Raw genomic sequence first — 19,659 nt, 5'->3', positions numbered from 1 at the left:
CAGTGACTCCACCAGCAGAATAGTGAGTGCAGCTCTGGAGTATAATACAGGATGTAACTAAATGATTTTCCTATTTCATGACGTAAAGTCATAATTTTATTAAAGACACGGAGGCGAGTATTGCTATCTCCTTCTTTACTTCCACCAATAGCAGCAAAGGAGAAATTAACATAAACATAACAATAAAGGACCCTCCCCTAACAGATCCTATAATAAGCAGTGTCCTCTTGCATATCTTCCTCTTTCTTTGAATCCACGACACCAACCGCCAAACCATAACCGAAACCGTAACCGAAACTGGAACTGATTCCGCCACTGACCATTCTGGCCCGTCTAACTGAAGAACTCAAGCCAACATGGCTAACATCTCAGGAAACCTGGAACAACACGGAATTCCATATGCCGAGGGGTTTTCAACCTGAAACAGAATAAATAATATAGCCAGTGTAAAAATTGGGAAAAACTGAGCAATCTCGACCCTATAACGGTCGTACATTAAAAGGTCGCTGATAAACAGAACCATAAATAAGCCTAAACGGTAATAAATGTCATAAATAACAATAAAAGACAATGTAACAGTCAAAATATCACCATAACATCATAAACACAGGGTGGGCAGGAGCAACCCAGGGCGGGCAATACTCGCCTCCGTGTCTTTAATAAAACTATGACTTTACGTCATGAAATAGGAAAATCATTTAGTTTTACAGCAAGACACTGAGGCTTCGTATTGCAAGTTCAAAGCTGCTCAATAATAGATGAAAACACATGAGGGGGCGGACGGAAATAAAATTCTGTGAACGTCGTGGCCCTAGACCAGTCAGCCAGACGCAGAATGTCCTCCAAACGAGCCCCCGAAACAGCCAGGGCAGTGGCAGCCGCGCCCCTGGCCGAGTGAGCGGTAAAGACCGCCGTATCAATCCCAGAAAGGGACATGACCCACTTCATCCAACGCGCCAAAGTGGGACTGGTAACCGGGCCAAAGGGATGGCGAATAGAGAGGAAAAGTTGCGGGATGTCCGCAGAGCGATGAGTCCGAGTGCGCAACTCATATTCCCGTAGGCAAGCTACAGGACAAAGCGCCGGAGAAGACGGAAAACAGGGATAGGACACAGACCGAATATTGGTCTTGGTACGCCGCGTGATGTTAAAAGTAACACCTTCGGGAGTAAAGGATCTCGCATCATGATCCAGAGCCCTGACATCAGAGACCCTCTTACAGGAAATCAGGCAAAAGAGGGTCAGCAATTTGGCCGACAGTTGACGGAGGGAAAGAGCCGCGTTGTCGGGCCAAGCAGAGAGGAAAGAAAGGACCAGGGAAACATTCCACGTAGTGGTGAAACGTGGCTGAGGAGGACGAGCCAAGCGTGAGCCACGTAAAAGTCGTGACACCGAAGGGTGTTGACCAGCAGGAACACCATCAAAGCCCTGATGAGTCGAAGAAATCGCTGAACGGAACAAATTGATGGTCCGATAAGCTTTTCCTGCTTCAAAGAGAGATGTCAGGAATTGCAACAAATGGGTCACAGGTGCCGAAATGGGATCCAGGTCCCGTTCCATGCACCAGCTAACCCAAGATCCCCAAGCTGCCCGGTAAGATTTCCGGGTGACGGGAGCCCAAGCGTTGTCCAGGAGGCGTCTAGTTGCCTCCGAAATTCCCTCGACCTCTCCTGGAGTCCTGAGATTCGGCACGCTAGGAGTTGAAGGGAGCCTTCGACCAGAAGGGGATGTGGGGCACCTAGAGGGTCCTGGAGGAGATCCGTCCGCGTCGGAAGGAGGAGAGGTACATCCACTAGGAGTTCCAGGAGGATCGGGTACCAGGCTTGAGACCCCGAGAAGGGAATCGCCACCACCAATTCCGCCACCTGATGCCGAGTCTGTAGCAACATTCTCAGAATCATGGCAAACGGTGGAAACGCGTAATGTAGGGCTGAAGACCAGTCCTGGAGAAACGCATCCACCACCTCTGCTTCCGGATCCGGCCGCCAGCTGAAGAACCTGGGCAGGTGAGTATTGAGCCGGGACGCAAAAAGGTCTATGGAGCAAGGACCCCAGATGTCCGAGATTGTGGAGAACATCTCCGGATTCAGCCTCCAGTCGCTGCCGTCCGTGAAGCATCGGGAACTCCGATCCGCTCGGTAGTTGTGAAGACCCGGAAGGTACTCCGCTTGAATCATGATGTCCCTGGACAGACAGTAGGACCAGAACTCCTTCGCCAGTCGGGCTAAGGTGGCCGATTGGGTGCCGCCCAGATGATTGACATATCGGACCGCCGACACATTGTCCATGCGTAGACGGATGCACGCGTGAGCTATGCCCTTGGTGAAACTCCTGATGGCAAACGAGCCCGCTAGAAGTTCCAGAGCGTTGATGTGAAGATGGGTCTCGGTCTCCGACCATCGACCCCCAATGGAAATACCCTCGCAGTTGGCACCCCAGCCTTGGAGACTCGCGTCCGACTCCACCGTGAATTCTGGTTGGAATCCGAAGATTGCTCTGCCGTTCCAGGCTTCCAAGTTGCTTAACCACCAACAAAGTTCTTCCCGAGCTTCCTGATCCAGAACCACCGCGTCTGCAAAGGAGGCACCGGCACGGAGGTGGGCGATCTTCAGGCGCTGTAGAGCCCGATAATGGAGTGGAGCGGGGAAGACTGCCTGGATAGAGGAGGCTAATAGCCCAATGATGCGAGCCAGGTGGCGTAGAGATAGGGAGGGCGTTGAGAGAGCATGTCTCAACTCCTTGCGTATCGTCCGTAACTTCTCTGAAGGAAGACTGAGAGATTCCGCAACAGAGTCCACCGTGAAGCCCAGGAACTCCATCCGTCGAGTCGGTGTGAGGCAGGATTTCTCGGGGTTGAGTAGGAATCCCAGAGCCGTCAGAAGGTCCGAGGTCCACTGGAGATGCTGAAGCAGAGACGACTGACCTTGGTGCATAATGAGGATGTCGTCCAGATAGATGACTAGACGCACCCCACGACTCCGCAGCCAGGCCATGACTGGGCGCAGAAGCTTGGTGAAGCACCAAGGCGCCGAAGAAAGGCCGAACGGCAGGCAAGTGAAGCGCCACACTTCGTCCCTCCACAGGAAACGCAGGAGATCCCTGGACAAAGAGGCAATCGGGACCGTAAGATAGGCATCTTTGAGGTCCAGCTTCACCATCCAGTCCCCCGGAATCAGCAAGTCCCGCAGAAGGTGAATCCCCTCCATCTTGAAGTGGCGATAGCGCACCACAGAGTTCAGGGCCCGGAGATTTATCACTGGACGCATTTGTCCACCCTTTTTCTGCACTAGAAAAATGTGGCTGAGAACACCCCCCGAAGTAAGAGGGGCCCTTTCTATCGCATCTTTGTGAAAAAGGGATAACAGTTCTAAATCCACCAGTTCCCTGTCCGGTAGTGCCAGGGGTGGGGTTGAAAGGACGAGATCTGGTGAACCTGTAAGTTCTATGTGGAACCCCTGTACCGTACTCAGCACCCATGGGTCTGATGTAATGCTGGACCAAACGTGGGAACATAGACGGAGTCTGCCCCCGACACAAGGAACCAAAGAAGTCCCCACTGGGGAAAGACTTACCGAACGATTTACGGAAGTTCGGATTCCCTCTAACGGACCTGGAACGCCATTGGCCGCCTCTGGCCGGGAAGAACGGAGGAGGATCCCTGTGGTCCTGGAAGGGAGGTCTCTGGTTGAAGGAGCCTCTGCCCGAACTGCGGGCTTGAAAACTGGAGCGGCCGGACAGACGGCCCCTACTACTGCCGGCCCTAGTGGAGACCCGTCCCTGAAAGACCCTTCTCATGGAGGACTGGGCCTTGTCCAGGGCAGTAAATGCACCTACGTACCTGCTGAGGTCCTTGATGAAGGAATCCCCGAACAGTTGACCCTGAGCATCCTTCCCTGTCTCAGTGAGTGCCAGGTTGGCCAATTTCGGGTCGATTTTAAACCGAATGGCTTTACGCCGTTCAATGGCCAGGGAGGAGTTGGTGCTGCCCGCAATACAAATTGCTCTCTGTATCCAGCCAGTAAGCTCCTCCGGATCTATCGGAGAGCTGTCAGCTCTGGCCGACTCGGCCATCTCAAAGATTTTGGCTAGGGGGCCAAAGAGGTCAAGGAGTTTATCCTGACAACTCTTAATTGCGGAATCTAACCCCTTACGGGGATTCCAGCCGGTTTTAGCCAAGAACTGTGTCATTTTTTGATCCACAGATGGCGTTTCACAGACCTTGTTGGGGATCAATGGTCTGGGGCATTCCGCTCGGAGCTTGCTGCGCGCCTCTTTGCTCAGAGGACGGCGCACCCAATGCTCAAGGTAATCGCTCACATGAGCTACCGGCAGCCACTCCGCCGACCTAGGATGGTGGAGGGCATCAGGATCAAATAATGGGTTGCCTGAGGGATCCACCAGGGTAGAATCCGTGTTAGGGGCAGTGGCGGACGCGCCCACGGACCCAGAGGTAGAATGCCTAGGGCCAGCGGTATCTGGAAACTCAGGTTCCATCTCCATCTCCCCTTCAGATTGGCCGCTTGCCTCCGCATAAGCCTCCATATCAGATTCCAAATCTGAATCTATATCATTAGTTTGTGCTCTAGCACATTTCCACGTTCGCGCCCTTTCTGCCTGGCGCGGTAAGGCTCTTTTGCACGATCTAAGCGCGCTATCATGGGTGGCTTGAATCACACCAGTCAAAGTCTCCTGGGCAGGAGGTTCAATGGTAGGCTGCGGGCTAGTAAGTACAGGCAACTGAGTGGAGGGGCCAGGGGCATGGGTAGACAAGGCCTGGGAGATGGTCTGTGAAATCATAGAGGACATGGATCCCATAGCTTCAATAATAGCACTAGACACCGAGCGTTGTAGCTCCAGGGCCTGTGCACTAATAGCTGGTAAGCTGGGGTCCCCAGTGGATGGGGGGGGATTGGACCCAGAGGGAGAGCGGTCAGAGGACATATTTAGGTATTATAACTAAATACACTAGTGGTAGAAAAACCTAATTAGGGATGTCTTATATAATAGAGGTCACAAAGACCGAGGAGGTAGCTACCTAACTAGGGGTTAATCACCCCAAGCGCTGCAGAGCAGGAGCCGATCCGGAGCCGAGCGAGAGGCCTGTACGGTAGAGAAACTACAAAATCCCGCGAGAGGACGGGCGGGAGCTCCCCAAAATGGCCACCGAGATCTCGGAGCCGCGGGAAACAAAGCGGAACCTGCCGCCGACACCTAGACCGCCGGGAACCAGCGGGGAGGAATCGGGGCAGAGAATGAAGGTAGGGAGGAAGGAGGGGAGGCGCAGAGCGCACCCCAAGCAAGAACGGAGATAACAATGAAATAAATCGCCGGGTGAAGCGAGGATGGAATGGGGAAAGGGGGGGGATGACCCCCTAATGATAAACGCAATAGGCGTAGGAGAAATACAGTTGTCAAATACTCAATACCCACAAATGAGGGGGAAAAAAGGACCCTGCAAAAGGGCAGAAGCTATTTATATTATACAATCCTTAATAAACACAAGGAAATGACATAATAGCTTCATAACATGTAATAAAACTCCATGAAATACAGATATAACTTAGCTTTGGTGGAGCAGCAAAGAAAGAGGAAGATATGCAAGAGGACACTGCTTATTATAGGATCTGTTAGGGGAGGGTCCTTTATTGTTATGTTTATGTTAATTTCTCCTTTGCTGCTATTGGTGGAAGTAAAGAAGGAGATAGCAATACGAAGCCTCCGTGTCTTGCTGTAAAACTTAGGATCAGTACAGGATAAGTAATGTAATGTATGTACACAGTGACTGCACCATCAGAATAGTGAGTACAGCTCTGGAGTATAATACAGGATGTAACTCGGGATCAGTACAGGATAAGTAATGTAATGTATGTACACAGTGACTGCACCATCAGAATAGTGAGTGCAGCTCTGGAGAATAATACAGGATGTAACTCAGGATCAGTACAGGATAAGTAATGTATGTACACAGTGACTGCACCAGCAGAATAGTGAGTGCAGCTCTGGAGCATAATACAGGATGTAACTCAGGATCAGTACAGGATAAGTAATGTAATGTATGTACACAGTGACTCCACCAGCAGAATAGTGAGTGCAGCTCTGGAGTATAATACAGGATGTAACTCAGGATCAGTACAGGATAAGTAATGTATGTACACAGTGACTGCACCAGCAGAATAGTGAGTGCAGCTCTGGAGTATAATACAAGATGTAACTCAGGATCAGTACAGGATAAGTAATGGATGTACACAGTGACTGCACCAGCAGAATAGCGAGTGCAGCTCTGGAGTATAATACAGAATGTAACGCCAGATAAATAATTGTAAATTCTAGATGTAAATTGTAAAATGTGCAAAAATGAGCACACCCTTTATATAACAACCTGTACTACATCTTTACAGATTTTAGCTCTTTACACACTCACTCCTTTTATTGTATTTTCACTCCGTGTGGCGCCCCCTGTCTCTTTTCTCAGACTTGCCGGCACAGGAGACGAGGAGGAGGAATCTGCTCAGTGGACTCTGTATTTCAAACTCTACTGCTTCCTGGACGTGCAGAGCGTTCCTAGAGAGGGCGTGGAGTTTGCCTTCATGTTTGAGCAGGTCTGTCTTATTTATCAGAGAATCTGAGCATCTTTCATCTTCCTGGCTGATCAGAGCCGTGTCGCGGAAAGACATTATAGCCATCCCTATATCCTTAAACTAGAATATCTTGAAAAGATGGGATTTTCCAAAAAGTTGTGAAATTTCTTATGTTTCCATCCGATATCTTTCTAATAGTTGTTAAATCCGAACTCCTTGGAGGGACATGACTAAAGACTAAAATAAGCCCCGTCTTCTGTATCAATTTCATAATACATATGTCTATAAAGATCAGAGCTTAATGTTTCTGATACAGAGCTCCAAATCTCCTGCGCAGACATAGTTATCCAGGTTTTGTCCTAGATGGGGGGGTGACTAATGATAAAATTCTGCCTGCACCCACCACTAGGGGGAGCTTTCTGAAGACAGGCGTAGTACTGGAAGCCTTACAAACTTGTATGTATTCATTTCCCTCAGTGGAATGTTCTCATTCTTTGACAGCAAACTGAGATTTTAAAAATGGTGAAAAACTGAAACGTAAGGTATATTAGGATGCGACACTGTGTAAGTGATAGACCCCGATATCTGCAGTTCCTCTGTTCACAAGTACTCATTTCTTCTCTCGTGTCCCTATGACAACACTGCTTTCCTGTATTGCCATGGGGACATTGATGATGAAGGTGATTATTATCTGATGTCCGCTAACATACATACATGACTGCCGCTATTTAAGGTAGTTAGGACATGGACACTGAAGCTAAAGGTGCCCCCATGACAACTCTGCAGGATCAAGCAGGACGTGTTGTCGTCGACACATAGGAATAGATACACTGTAGACCTTGCAAAGGAAAGCAAATTGTGAAAAACACTTTTTCACATTTTTTAAAATCATGAAATAATATAAGATAGAATATACAGGTACATATTCTGCTTTTACTGCGTGGCTGATGGTTTAAAATTTTTCCAGGCTCATGAAAGTCTAACAAGTGGTCACTTCCCAGCCCCAGAAGACACTTTACAACACTTAGCGGCCTTAAGATTGCAATATCAGCATGGAAACTTTGCTAAAGTTTCATGGTCCCTGGAAAATGTCTACCCTGTTCAGAGACTAAAGAACAAAATTCTTCAGGCCACTAAAACCAGCAGCACCACGTCTGGTCAGACCCTGGAGAGGAGGAGAACCAGCTTTCTAGAGGGGACCTTGAAACGTGGCTTCAAAGTGGGCTCTATGAAGAAACAGAAGATGGAGGAAGAACAGATGATGGAGATGTGGGTGAAAGAGGAACTGTCAGCAGCACGTACCAGTATAGCGGAGAAATGGAGTCGTCTTCATGGGATGTCCCAGCACCAGGCAATGGTGAATTATATGACGATTGTTACTGAGTGGCCGGGATATGGATCCACGCTGTTTGATGTCGAGGTAAGAGCTCCCCGCCAAGTAGTAATCTATATAGGAGCCGTGGGAAGGCAGTGAGTACATGTGAATTTTTTAGCAGATTTGCTGTGGATTTTACCCTATGCTTTGTAATGTAGAATATAACTACTATAATACTGCCACCTATATCCAAAAATAGAGCTACTATAATACTGCTCCCTATGTACAATAATATAACTACTATAATACTGCTCCTATGTACAAGAATATAACTACTATAATACTGCCTCCTATGTATAAGAATATAACTACTATAATACTGCTCCTATATACAAGAATATAACTACTATAATACTGTCTCCTATATACAAGAATATAACTACTATAATACTGCTCCTATGTACAAGAATATAACTACTATAATACTGCTCCTATGTACAAGAATATAACTGCTATAATACTGCCTCCTATGTACAAGAATATAACTGCTATAATACTGCCTCCTATGTACAAGAATATAACTGCTATAATACTGCCTCCTATGTACAAGAATATAACTACTATAATACTGCTCCTATGTACAAGAATATAACTACTATAATACTGCTCTTATGTACAAGAATATAACTACTATAATACTGCTCCTATGTACAAGAATATAACTACTATAATACTGCCTCCTATGTACAAGAATATAACTACTATAATACTTCTCCTATGTACAAGAATATAACTGCTATAATACTGCTCCTATGTACAAGAATATAACTACTATAATACTGCCTCCTATGTACAAGAATATAACTACTATAATACTGCCTCCTATGTACAAGAATATAACTACTATAATACTTCTCCTATGTACAAGAATATAACTGCTATAATACTGCTCCTATGTACAAGAATATAACTGCTATAATACTGCTCCTATGTACAAGAATATAACTACTATAATACTGCCTCCTATGTACAAGAATATAACTACTATAATACTGCTCCCTATGTACAATAATATAACTACTATAATACTGCTCCTATGTACAAGAATATAACTACTATAATACTGCCTCCTATATACAAGAATATAACTACTATAATACTGTCTCCTATATACAAGAATATAACTACTATAATACTGCTCCTATGTACAAGAATATAACTACTATAATACTGCCTCCTATGTACAAGAATATAACTACTATAATACTGCCTCCTATGTACAAGAATATAACTACTATAAGGCTGGGTTCACACGGGCGTGACGGATTGGCTCAGGATGCGTTCAGGGTGCGTTCAGTTAAACTCGCACTATTTTGCAAGCAAGTTCAGTCAGTTTTGTCTGCGATTGCGTTTAGTTGTTCAGTTTTTTCCGCGCGGGTGCAATGCGTTTTGATGCGTTTTTCACGCGCGTGATAAAAAACTGAAGGTTTACAAACAACATCTCTTAGCAACCATCAGTGAAAAACGCATCGCACCCGCACTTGCTTGCAGATGCAATGCGTTTTTCACGCAGCCCCATTCACTTCTATGGGGCCTGTCCTGCGTTACAAACGCAGAATATAGAACATGCTGCGATTTTAAAGCATTGCAGAAGTGATGCGTGAAAAAAAACGCTCATGTACACAGACCCATTGAAATGAATGGTGCAGGATTCAGTGCGGGTGCAATACGTTCACCTACTGCATTGCACCCGCGCGGAAATCTCGCCCGTGTGAACTCAGCCTAATACTTCTCCTATGTACAAGAATATAACTGCTATAATACTGCTCCTATGTACAAGAATATAACTGCTATAATACTGCTCCTATGTACAAGAATATAACTACTATAATACTGCCTCCTATGTACAAGAATATAACTACTATAATACTGCCTCCTATGTACAAGAATATAACTACTATAATACTTCTCCTATGTACAAGAATATAACTGCTATAATACTGCTCCTATGTACAAGAATATAACTGCTATAATACTGCTCCTATGTACAAGAATATAACTACTATAATACTGCCTCCTATGTACAAGAATATAACTACTATAATACTGCTCCTATGTACAAGAATATAACTACTATAATACTGCTCCTATGTACAAGAATATAACTACTATAATACTGCTCCTATGTACAAGAATATAACTACTATAATACTGCTCCTATGTACAAGAATATAACTACTATAATACTGCTCCTATGTACAAGAATATAACTACTATAATACTGCTCCTATGTACAAGAATATAACTACTATAATACTGCTCCTATGTACAAGAATATAACTACTATAATACTGCTCCTATGTACAAGAATATAACTACTATAATACTGCTCCTATGTACAAGAATATAACTACTATAATATTGCTCCTATGTACAAGAATATAACTACTATAATATTGCTCCTATGTACAAGAATATAACTACTATAATACTGCTCCTATGTACAAGAATATAACTACTATAATACTGCTCCTATGTACAAGAATATAACTACTATAATACTGCTCCTATGTACAAGAATATAACTACTATAATACTGTCTCCTATGTACAAGAATATAACTACTATAATACTGCCTCCTATGTACAAGAATATAACTACTATAATACTGCCTCCTATGTACAAGAATATAACTATTATAATACTGCCTCCTATGTACAAGAATATAACTACTATAATACTGCCTCCTATGTACAAGAATATAACTACTATAATACTGCCTCCTATGTACAAGAATATAACTACTATAATACTGCTCCTATGTACAAGAATATAACTACTATAATACTGCCTCCTATGTAGAAGAATATAACTACTATAATACTGCCTCCTATGTAGAAGAATTTAACTACTATAATACTGCTCCTATGTACAAGAATATAACTGCTATAATACTGCCTCCTGTGTACAAGAATATACCGTAACTACTATAATGCTGCCCCGTATGGACATCTGTATTTAGGGCAGGGTTCCTGTGTACTAGGCCTTCATTGTATCTGATAATTATAAATATTTGATGTGATTTTTGTCCTTTTTCCACAGTATAAAGAAGGAGGATTTCCCAATGATTTGTGGCTGGGGGTCAGCACAGAGAATGTCTCTGTTTACAAACGTGGAGATCCAAAGCCCCTGGAGACGTTTCAGTATGAGCACATCATCTTCTTCGGGGCTCCTCAGCCCAACACCTTTAAGATTACAGTAGACGACAGAGAAATGTTTTTTGAAACGACCCAGGTCAGTGTCCTCACTGGGTCAAGCACGGAGTTTACTGGTCTAAATGCCGCAGAATTCTGGCATAATTTGGGCCAAACAAATGGCGTGCGCGCTTCGCACTACATCTATTATAGTCTGTGGACATTTTCTTACTTGTTCAACAAAGGAGTGTGGCTTAAAAAGGGTTCTGCAGTTCTTTTAAACTGATGATCTATCCTCGGCGGTGGTCAACCAGGACCCCCGACAATCAGCTGTTTGAGAAGGCAGCGGGGCTCCAGGAGCGCCATGACCTTCTCGCTGTTTACCGCAGGCCCAGTGACGTCATGACTAGTATCACTGGCCTGGGTGCGGCTAAGCTCTGTTCACTTGAATGGAGCTTAGCCGCGCCCAGGCCAGTGATACTAGTCGTGACGTCACTGGGCCAGCGGTAAACAGCGAGAAGGCAGCGGCGCTACTGCCAGCACCGCTGCCTTCTCAAACAGCTGATCGGAGGGGGTCCCGGGTGTCGGACCCTGGCGATCAGACGCTGATGATCTATCCAGAGGATAGATCATCAGTTTAAAAGAACTGCAGAAACCCTTTAAGATGTAATAGCATTCACTAGAAATGCCCCGAAATTTTGGTGCACGATTCTGGAGTAAAGTAAGGCTGCGTTGTGAACTCTGGCGCGCTGATCCGGTCACTGTTTTTGGCCAGACAAAAATTTACTACACGCAGCAATTTTTGTCTGGCTGAAAACCAGCACATATGCCAGATCCTATTCTAGTGAATGGGAGTCCGGCGGTGCACGGTGGTATCCGGCTATACTGGCTACAGTAAACTTCGACAGTGTGTTCCTCTACCAGTTCAGATTGCCGATGTGAACTCAGCCTAAGACAACTACTCACAAAAGTAAGGTCTCACGTCCTCTCGATATCTGTCCAAACATAACCGAGTGCACGGCAACCAAGGTCTTATTCACCAAAATTCACTGTCCGAGAAGTAGTCCATAAATAGTAACTGGTGTGTCCAATGGCGTGGTGATCCTCACTCCATTTATGGACTAAAGGAACAATTATCGGACCCTAATGTTTATACCCACGTTCGTTCCGAATAATCGGCCCATGTAGAGGCGCCACCTCATTGGGTGAAATCATCGTTCATGATGACACATAATTCATCGTCTCGGGGCAGCAGATCGCTGTTCACATGAAGAATCTGTATGTGGACGAGTGACTGCAGTAGCCATTGCTCATCCCTGTAGGGTGGAAGTGATTGCTACATGTAACTGCAGCTCTCACCTCCTCTGACAAGCAGCCAATTATTGGGAAGGCTCCTGAGAACTGCCTGCTCAGTCACAGACTATAAATGCGCCAGCATTCTGGGACAGTGGATATTGGTGAATATTCCTGCCGCGTCGGCCTGAGGTTTGTTGTACAAAACCAGAGGAAATTATTCTTGAGGCTCATCCCCTGGCAAGACAGGAATACCCACAGTATGCGCCTGCCAGGGTACAATCAAATGCAAGGCAACAGCACTCTACAAACACAAAATATATAAAATGATGCCACATATAACAGTGCTAATGCTATGCTAATTATATAAATGCGAGCTGCTTGGCAAATACATTTTGTACAAAATAATTTGTGCCTGTCTGCCAACTGCAAGGCGATCTCTTTAGGACAGGAACCTATGCTAAATGCCAGCTGGCCTCCATTAAATTCAGGGGATGCAGATTTCACGTGCATGCTGAGCCCACACTATATAATTATGAATAAGCAATGGTCGAGCGATCTTGTGTTTCTGTAATTCCCATTGCAGAGAATGGCATCTGCACAAACAGCAGAGCACAGCACGCTGTGCTACCTCCATGACTCCTGAGTTACCGCACACAGAGGAGCTCGCTGTGCTCTGCTGTTTGAGTAGCTCCTACCCGCCGCTGTGGGAGTTAAGGATACAGCGGACAGCAGCCGGCCCGGGGCTTTTCATACCTCCGCCCCCACCCCCAGCTGACACTTACTGTGGTTTTTACTAGGGATCGACCGATATTGATTTTTTAGGGCCGATACCGATACCAATAATTTGTCAACTTTCAGGCCGATAGCCGATAATTTATACCGATATTCTGGGTATTTTTATTTTTGAGGAAATTTTTTTTTTTCCTACACAAATCTGCTGAAAATTTATGTTTATTGTTAACGTGTATTATTATTTTATTTTTTTGTAAATCTTTTTCATTTATACTTAATATTTTTGTGGGGTTTTTTTTACTAACTTTTAGCCCCCTTAGGGACTAGAACCCTTGTCCTATTTACCCTGATAGATCTCTATCAGGGTGAATAGGATCTCACACTGTCCCTGCTGCTCTGTGCTTTGTGCACACAGCAGCATGGAGCTGACTATGGCAGCCAGGGCTTCAATAGCGTCCTGGCTGCCATGGTAACCGATCGGAGCCCCAGGATTACACTGCTGGGGCTCCGATCGGAGGAGCAGGGGAGAGGGGATCCTGTGGCCACTGCCACCAATGATTAATACTGGGGGGGGGGGGGGGGCGCACTGCGCCACCAATGTTTTTACTATTGGGATGGGGGTGGGGGCCGCACTGCGCCACCAATGATTAATACTAGGGGGCTTGAGGGGGGGGGGACGCACTGCGCCACCAATGAAGATACCTCTCTTTCACATACAGGAGGCGGGAGCTGGCTGCAGATTCACATAGCCGGCTCCCGACCTCTATGAGCGGTAGCTGCGATCCGCAGCCAGCTCCCAGCTCCCGCCTCCTGTATATGAATTAATGAAAGACTCATCTTCATTGGTGGCGCAGCGGCCACAGCCCCTCCCCTCCTCTTGTCTCCTCTCCTGCCATTGGCGGCAGCAGCATCACAGGGGGAGGAGACACTGCTTCCTTCTCCCCTGTGCTGCGGAGGGAACACAGAACGCGCTGTCAGCAGCGCGTTCTGTGTTCCCAATACGTTATCGGAATATCGGCAAAATAGATGCCGATACCGATAACGTTCAAAATCCTCAATATCGGCCGATAATATCGGTAAAACCGATAATCGGTCGATCCCTAGTTTTTACCATCTTGCCCCCTAAAAAAGCTGAGATGGGACAACCCCTTTAAGTTAAGGGGACATCCGACCTCTGTGATCCCTACTGTTTCTGAGGATGAGCTCTTCCAAATCCCTGGACAGAGCAGAGCATGGGGAATGTCTGAGACCGTAAATGTAGTAACTAAGTATTAGTACTAGTGTATTTTAGTAGAATCGTATATAGTACTGGTACAGTCCAGTATTAATAGTAGAAATAGAGCAGTAGAGGGAGTAATTGCAACGCACCCACAGGGCCGCATCTGGGGTATCCCTTGACCCTTCGGAGGTTTCTACGAAATATGTCTCTCTTTTAGAGCAAGTAAACGTGAAGCTGCGGTTAAGCAGTGGAAGCACAAGGCTCCCTTCGTAGATGATAATGTTGGTACCCAGAGGTAGGATTGCCAGAGTGGTGCAGGATGGCCTACAGTATCTGTAGATGTTATATACACGTGTCACGGTGTTCCTACCTGGATATCCGTGGATCCCAGACGTGATGTGTACAAAGCAGTGCAAAAGGGGTAGGTGAACGTGGATAAAGTGAAATAAATGGGGTCCAGACTTTGTAGTAACATTGAACAGTTGCTTTTACTTGCCATAAATTGATAATCTAAACAGCTTCCAAACAGTATCTTGGTCATCAGCAGATATTGGCAGGCAAATACTTCTCTGCAACAATCTCAGCTCTGCTATGCGGTAGCTCTCTCAGCCCTGTATACTTGGTTGGATAAATAGGAAACTCTTCCTCTTCTGCTGGAACTTAAGTTAGCTGCAGTCTGTCTCTTATAATCCTAGGAACTTCTTGTCCTGGCTTTAGAATACCTCAAGCTTCGGGTCAGCTTGGAAGGAGGCAATGCAAGCCCAGAAGGGGACAAGTAACCATGTAGACTTCATAGGCAGGGCCTCTGGGCCTGGCAGAGCAGGCAGCGCTCTGCTAGGCAGCACACAACCTCTCCAGGAGGGTGGACTAGAACTGCTCACTAACTTCTCCCTAACACTGAGCTCCTTCCTCACTAGAGAAGGCTGGGAGGAACCAGAAGGTTCCTCTCCAGAGAAACTATCTCTGCCTATTGCTGCCGCCATCTGCTGGTGGACCAGGTTATTACACTTGAACATAACAGTTTTAGTAATAAATATGCACATTATAGGAAATACATCAAGTGATATAAGGTGATATAAATTAGCTCATAGGAAATGTAGCAAGGCGTCAAAAGAAGTGGTAATGGCACTCCGGGTCATTACATTATGGGGGCATTAGAAAGATCCCGATTATAGTTTTAGTAATTGTGTAGTGGTAGTATATATCGTTTTAGTAGTAGTGGAGCCTAGCAGTAGTGATGTAGCTGCAGTACTAGTAAGGCCTCATGCACACGACCGTTGTTTTGGTCCGCATCCGAGCCGCAGTTTTGGCGGCTCGGATGCGGCCCCATTCACTTCAATGGGGCCTCAAAAGAAGTGGACAGCACTCCGTGTGCTGTCCCCATCCGTTGGTCCGTTCCGTGGCCACGCAAAAAAAATAATAACATGTCCTATTCTTGTCCGCGCTTTGCGGACAAGAATAGGCAGTTATATTAAAGGCTGGCCGTGCTGTTCCGCAAATTGCGGAACGCGCTCGGACGCCATTCGTGTTTTGCGGGTCCGCAATTTGCGGACCCCAAAACACAAAACTGTCGTGTGCATGTAGCCTAATAGTAGTAATGTTGTACTTGGTGTTGTTGTTGTAGTAATATAGTTGTAGTTAGGAGTAGTGGTGGTAGTAAAAGCAGTAGTAATACAGTTGTAGTAGCAGTATTATATTAGTGGTGGTAGTAATATTGTTGTACTTAGTGTTGTGGGAATAGTAATATAGTTGTAGTAAGTGGTGGTAGTAAAATCAGTAGTAATATAGTTGTAATAGTAGTAGTGGTAGTAATATTGTTGTACTTACTGTTGTGGTGGTGGTTAGTAAAAGCAGTAGTAATATAGTTGTGGTAAAATAGTAGTAGTTCTGGTACTAATAGTAATATTGTTGTATTTAGTGGTGGTAGTAGTAGAAGGCTTTAGTAATAGTAGTATTGGTGGTAGTAATAGAAATCTAGTTAATTTGTAGTGGTGGTATTAATCAGTTGGTATTTTTAGTTCTAGTAGTATGTAGTTTAGTACAGTAGTAGTAATATAGTTGTAGTGGTGGTAGTGTACTAGAGAAATATAGTGGTAGTGTAGCAGTATGGTATTATATTATCATTAGTGGAGTAGTTGTAGTAATGTTGGTGGTTGTAGCAGACGTTTGTGCAGCGTGCCGTACCGCAGGGGAAAACACGTGAGGCTCACGGTGGGCCGATGGGTGCAATAGTTCGTGTACTCACGGTTTAGCAGATGCCTCCCTGGGCCAGCAGTGCAGTGAAGGGGAGAACAGCACCAGATTCTCCGGGGCACACTCTATTACAGGGGACACTGGCTAGGTGTGGATTGAGGTGCCCTTGATGGTGGTTGGATTTTCTGGGTGCTTGTGTGGTTGGGCCCCTCAATTAGGTAAAACCGTGACGCCAGCACCTTGGTGGTGCAAAATGATGAGTGATTGTAGTATGGAGATGGAAGAATGAGACAGGGTTCGAATCCAACTGAGAACTTTACTGTAAGCAGGGTCTGAACAGCAATTTACATCCAGATATAAACAGTCTCTCATGTATATGGAACCTGAATACTGTAAATCCCTTATAACAGGCTTTATGTGTGGTCCTGTATCAGGCTAAAGTCTTGTTAGAGTATGAAAGGTATCTTCTCACTGGTATTTAGCTCTTTGCCTTGTTCTAATCTCAGTAACGGTGGTTTAGGTTCTTATCTTCTACATACAAGTGCTACAACAGATGGCCTGTCTGTCTCTGAAGTAACGGTGAGGCTGCCGGAAGCTAATAAACCTTCACCTTGGTACAAAGGAGCCTAAAGCCTAGTATAATGGCTATTTTCCTTCCTTTGTCTTTTACATAGAAATTATAAAGTCCACTTGGCACTCCAGAAGAGTAGGTGGTAGAGGAAGGTTACACCTATGCCTGTTTCTTGGCTTGACAACTGAGACAACGAATTGGCTCCTCTCCTTCCCCCTGCTCCTCACTCCAGCTACCTCAACCAACAACTCACCAACTAGGCCTGAACTGTGGTATATATAGACTATGGTGCTATCCCCATCTAGTGGAGGAATAAGTGTAGTGCACCTGACAGCCTGTTAACAGGGATTTTACTGCTAAGTCACTGAAATATGCAAATAACATGAATATGACAAAATTTGCAGTGCCCATGTACACGAGTGGGACGCTGCATTTGTAGTTGCTACTTATCCACACTCTTAGTAATACTCCATCCTTCTTCTTATTCCTGCAGGTGGGAGAGATCACCAAGATCATGAGAGCCTACATCAACATGATTGTGAAGAAGCGCTGCAGCGTCAAGTCTGTAACAAGCCAGGACAGTCAATTCAGCAGCTGGGCCAGGTGACCAAATACGCCCCCTAGTGGTGGCATTCCGGGACATTCCCAGACCCAGTGACTATAGCGTAACTGATTTGGTGATTACGTGACCTGCACAATACACAGGAATAATATGAGCGGTTCCCGATCAACATCGTAGACTGCAAGGAGGCAGAACCCTCTGAAGAACTTTTTGTATTTATGTGTCCAGACCTGGAGTAAGAGGATAACCTGTCACAACCTCCTTGCACAACAGACTGGAGCCTTGAATATTCAAGGCGACTTTTATTTCTGTAAAATGGCTGTGAAAAAACATCCTCCTTTTTTTCTATTAAAAATTCTGTCTTCCTGCTGAAGATGTGACGTTGGGCCACCTCAGCTCCAGCTCAATCTTCTGAATCCTTCTCAGGGATTTTCAAGATTTGCAGGGGGCGTATCTCCCACAGCTGGTATTTGATGAAGACATTGATGGAGGCCCAAGCTTTTGTTTCCAGTGGAGATTGGATAGTATTAGTTACCCCCCCCCCCCCCGCCATTGTGGACAATCCCTGGTAGGACAGGGAAGGTTCTTCTCCGTTCTGTGCTTATGAGATCACCTCTGTAACATATGAAGAACATGGAGTATTATTTATTTTTTAAACTATTCCGTCTTCCCGATGCCACTATGGCGCTCTCCTGTACAGGTGGCATCATCATCCTCCATATTACAGTACGTGCTATGTAGCATTCGGTGACAGGCGCACCCTGGGGTAAGACTCCTCATATCCAGAGGACACAAACACACTCCTATTATACAGTGTTCCTGTTTTTAATTGTCCGGTGCTGTATTTAAGACCATCGGTTACTTCAATGGAGACTACTAATCCCATGGTGTCATATCTGAGAGACGTATCTTTATAGGAATATTCTGGGCAAAACTGGTGCACTCTGTTATACCTAAAGCAGGGCCTCAGAGGCGGAGCATGATACAGGGATTCAAACACCAGTGAGAGAATTTTTGTCTCATGCTCCACCCCCGCAGAGCGAGCACTAGGCATAAAACAGTGATTTAGAGTGGTCCTTTAAACTCTCCTTCAGACAATCATGGCACAGGGATCAAAACTCTTTAATGCACAATGCCTCATAAAGTATTATAGGGGTTGTCCAGGATTAGGAAAACATGGCTGCTTTGTTCCAGAAACTCCACACTTTCCCACAGGTTGCCTGTGGTATTGCTGTCCGGCCCCATTTACTTCAGTGGAGCTGAGCTGCAATACCAGACACAACCCATGAACAGGTGTGGCCCTATTTCTAGAAGACAACAGCCATGTTTTTCCAGTCCTGGTCCTATCCTTTTCACATGGACTCCTCTGCACCTACAGGTGAACACAGTATATATTGCCATCCAATGCCAACCAGGGGAAGTATCTATTTTTTTTTTTTCTGGTTGGCGAATGGAGGCCATTGGGTTATGTCTGTCTGACCTCTGCGGCCTCAGTCTTAGACCGTGCTTCTGGGCTGCTGCAGGCGGTGGTGCCCAGGATTGAATGTATCTCGCTTCTTATGATAGATGGTGGAGTTGACTGTTACTGCATTTACATTATACTGCTAATAAATTATTACGTTTATTGATTGAGGAGCGTGACTCTGTATAGAATGGAGCTGATTATATACCTTATATCACAGGATTTACTCAGTGCTTCTGCATACTGTTATGTGCTGACTCAGGAGCGACGACCCCCCTCCTGTGCGTACCACTCTGCAGGTGACGACTAGGCTGTCATTCTGACTGAGCAGGGAGAGCTTGGAAGCTGAGGCTTTACGGGGATAATGTTCAACCAATTCTTCTTCCTTGGGGCACTTTTAGTAGGCACTAACTGCTGCATACAGGGGATACGCCACAGGTCCAGACGTTTTGGAGATTTTCAGACCCAGTCGTCTACTCCTCACAATTGGTCCTTGTCAGAGTCACCCACATCCTCACGCTTGGCCATTTTTCTGCT

The 19,659-nt window shown here is 45.6% G+C and overlaps 1 protein-coding gene across 1 annotated transcript in view; it reads left to right on the top strand.

The window, feature by feature from the left end:
- The window catches only part of LOC121007492 (unconventional myosin-X-like), a 102,096-nt gene extending 82,807 nt beyond the window's left edge, over positions 1-19,289 (top strand). Inside the window, exons 38-41 of the mRNA XM_040439434.1 lie at positions 6,473-6,599; positions 7,546-7,998; positions 10,996-11,187; positions 17,592-19,289. Coding sequence (XP_040295368.1) covers positions 6,473-6,599; positions 7,546-7,998; positions 10,996-11,187; positions 17,592-17,705 — 886 coding nt within the window. The 3' untranslated portion in view covers positions 17,706-19,289. The remainder of the gene's footprint in view (positions 1-6,472; positions 6,600-7,545; positions 7,999-10,995; positions 11,188-17,591) is intronic.
- The last annotated feature ends 370 nt before the right edge of the window (positions 19,290-19,659 follow it).

The sequence above is a fragment of the Bufo bufo genome, chromosome 7 (assembly GCF_905171765.1).
Source record: "Bufo bufo chromosome 7, aBufBuf1.1, whole genome shotgun sequence".
Taxonomy (NCBI): Eukaryota; Metazoa; Chordata; class Amphibia; order Anura; family Bufonidae; genus Bufo; species Bufo bufo.
This window is presented reverse-complemented; position numbering and strand designations above follow the sequence as displayed.